The 2,798-nt window shown below is 48.7% G+C and overlaps 1 protein-coding gene across 1 annotated transcript in view; it reads right to left on the bottom strand.

Annotated features, from left to right (window-relative positions):
* Positions 1-2,798, bottom strand: part of LOC106805333 (serine/threonine-protein kinase mTOR-like) — a 46,309-nt gene that overhangs the window by 41,451 nt on the left and 2,060 nt on the right. The window contains exons 3-6 of the mRNA XM_014806884.1: positions 2,029-2,204; positions 1,210-1,308; positions 599-727; positions 187-252 (exon numbers count right to left, since the gene is read on the bottom strand). Coding sequence (XP_014662370.1) covers positions 187-252; positions 599-727; positions 1,210-1,308; positions 2,029-2,204 — 470 coding nt within the window. The remainder of the gene's footprint in view (positions 1-186; positions 253-598; positions 728-1,209; positions 1,309-2,028; positions 2,205-2,798) is intronic.

A 2,798-nucleotide genomic window follows, 5' to 3' on the forward strand; every position in this document is an offset into this window, starting at 1 on the left:
TAGATAGATAGATATAATACGCACACACACATAAAAGTAACAAAACTTATCTCACCACGACAGGACAAATCTTGAGTGAGCGTGTGATATCATGCCCCTACAGATTAGAACCTAGTTTACATGACGATGATAACATATCACAAACGTCTACAGGGGGGACAGTAGAGCTGCGATGACGAGACAAACCTTGTACAGGTCTTTCTCGTGTTCTGCCTGTTCCTGCATTATGTCCTCCATCTCCAGCCGCAGACGCTGCGGGGCAAAAAACCGCAACCGTGATTCACGATCCGCAAAACGAGATCCAAACAAACAGTTATGCAAGAGAGCACAAATTTGTGAGATGTCCATGCACACACACGGCATATTCCGACACCATTTATCTGCAGAATAGGTTTTAATTGCTCACACAGATTTTGCCTATAGATGGCGCTACCCACCATGACAGATGGATTTTGTTTATAGATGGCGCTACCCACCTTAACAGACAGATTGTGTCTATAGATGGCATACCCATCTTCACATCAACAACTTTTGTCTATAGGTGGCCCCACCCACATCGACATGCAGACAGCTATTGCCAGTAGGTGGCGCCTCTCACCTCGCTCTCGGCGCAGCTGACGCGCACCAGCTCGTTGAGAATGAGCAGCGATCCGTGAATGCGGTCGGCTCGGTTGATGCCTCGCTCGCGCGTGTCGTCGAATCCCTTCTCCGCCTCATCGTAGCATTGCTGTGAGCGAAACAACGACAACGATGACTCGCGTCACATGCGCGCTGCAGCATTCACTCGCTCGTGTTTAACCAACCGTCTCAGCGTTCACCGTCGTTTCTCGTCTAACGGGGGAAAGCGTTTGTAGCAAAGTTGACACGTCACGGAACACTCATGTCACGCGCACGCCTTACAGTAGTCATTCGCGCATGGTAATCATTCTTCATGCTTACCCAACCGGCTAAGCGTTCACCGTCGTTTCTCGTTTAATGGCAAGCATTCGTAGCGAATTTAACACGTCACGGAACACTCGCGTTACGTACCTTACAGCAGTAATTCCCCTCACAGTAATCGCAGCAAACAGTACAACAACAAACAACAAACAGTACCATAACACACTAACAGCAAACAGCAACAGCTAACGTTACAGCGGTGACACGCAGCACGCGGGTGCACCACGGGACGCGTGCCTGTGCTGCGGGAGTGAGCGTCGCGCGCCTCACCTGGTACCACAGTGGCTTCTGCATCTCCTTGGTCTCTCGCTGTGAGGTCACGACGAGCCCGGCCCTCAGTGCCAGCACGGCCGCCTCGCGAATGCTCGCCTGCAACGATCATCAACACACGAAGCTGAAAGCACCCCGCGATACCAGTCACCGGCCGTTCACGCGGTGAAGGCATCAAAACACGGAGATGAAAGCACCCCGCGATACCAGTCACCGGCCGTTCACGCGGTGAAGGCATCAACACGTGAAGATGAAAGCCCCCTGCGATACCACTCACCGGCCGTTCATGCGGTGAAGGTCTCGAAAGGCGTTTCTTATTTTTTTCCCCTGGACATCTCAGCATCGCTTCGCGAGGTGACGATTTCGAGGGGTGGGATTTTGAAATTCGTCCTACGATTTCTCGTTGACATTTCACGAGGTGAAGATTTCGAAAAGCCATTTTGAATATTATTTTATTTTCATTATAGGATGATATTGTATATGGGCTTATAGATCAACATGAGTACTATCCCCAACTAGGTACATAGCTAGCTATAGCAGTTTAGTCAATTATAGTAGCCTTACTGAAATCCCTAGCTACGTACACAAACACAACAGACTGCGTATGCATACGTTAACCACGGGATTCTCCAAACCCGATTCGTGACAACGTTCCTCACCAACCGACCGTGCTCCAAGGTTATGCATCCAAGGTGCGATAATTTACCTTAACATCAAATTCAAGTTTTTCGACTTGGCGAAGAATATAACGAGATTAATATTGACGGAGGGGGGGGGGTGCAAGGAGAGGAAGGGGGGGCAACATTAACGGACGCTTACCTTTGCATCTCTAATGGCGGTGAAGATACAATCGAAGAAGACCTGCACTTGCTGATAGAAGAAGGTTGGCGTGCAGACAGCTAGCTCTCGCAGCACCAGCACCTGTAGTGGAGCAAGAAATCCGTCACGTCGACATGACGACGCGAAGAAATACGCGTAACCCGAGTAACGATCGACTGGCCTTTACAGCACAAAGCCTAATGTTACTTTGTGTAGAGATATATTACGCATTAGCTAGTTCACACGTAGCCACAGCGTTCGAAATTAGTGCCGACCCGGAGGCCCGAGGTCACCAAGTTTTTGCTTCGGCCACCACCTCTACGAAACTGCCGGTCCTCCTGACCCGCACTTTTCCCCCTCACATTACGCTGAAATACTACGGTTATCGCAACGGCAGTTTAGATAGACTTGTAAATGGGAGCGCATTCTAATACACTCCGTTTCTGAACGTAGACGGGGTATCCATAACATCCTCCAATCATGATTCGCCATACGAACAAAACCTTGTGACAGTCTAAGAAATCGATTGCAGCATGTAGCGTAGCCCAGTGTTTTTATGACCGCATAACAATAAGTTCATATGTCGCAGGGGTTATCGTGGGGAGTGAGGGCACGACCAGTGACACCTGACATGCACGTCATCAAATCTGTTAATTGAATTCGTCACTTTTCTTTAAGTAGAAAGTGGACTATTTTAATTCAGTTAGATATCTAGAAGCAATGTAAACTGTATATACTTCAAGATTCTAGGCACTTGTAACTTTGCGGAT

The sequence above is a fragment of the Priapulus caudatus genome, unplaced genomic scaffold, assembly GCF_000485595.1.
Source record: "Priapulus caudatus unplaced genomic scaffold, Priapulus_caudatus-5.0.1 Scaffold110, whole genome shotgun sequence".
Lineage (NCBI taxonomy): Eukaryota > Metazoa > Priapulida > Priapulimorpha > Priapulimorphida > Priapulidae > Priapulus > Priapulus caudatus.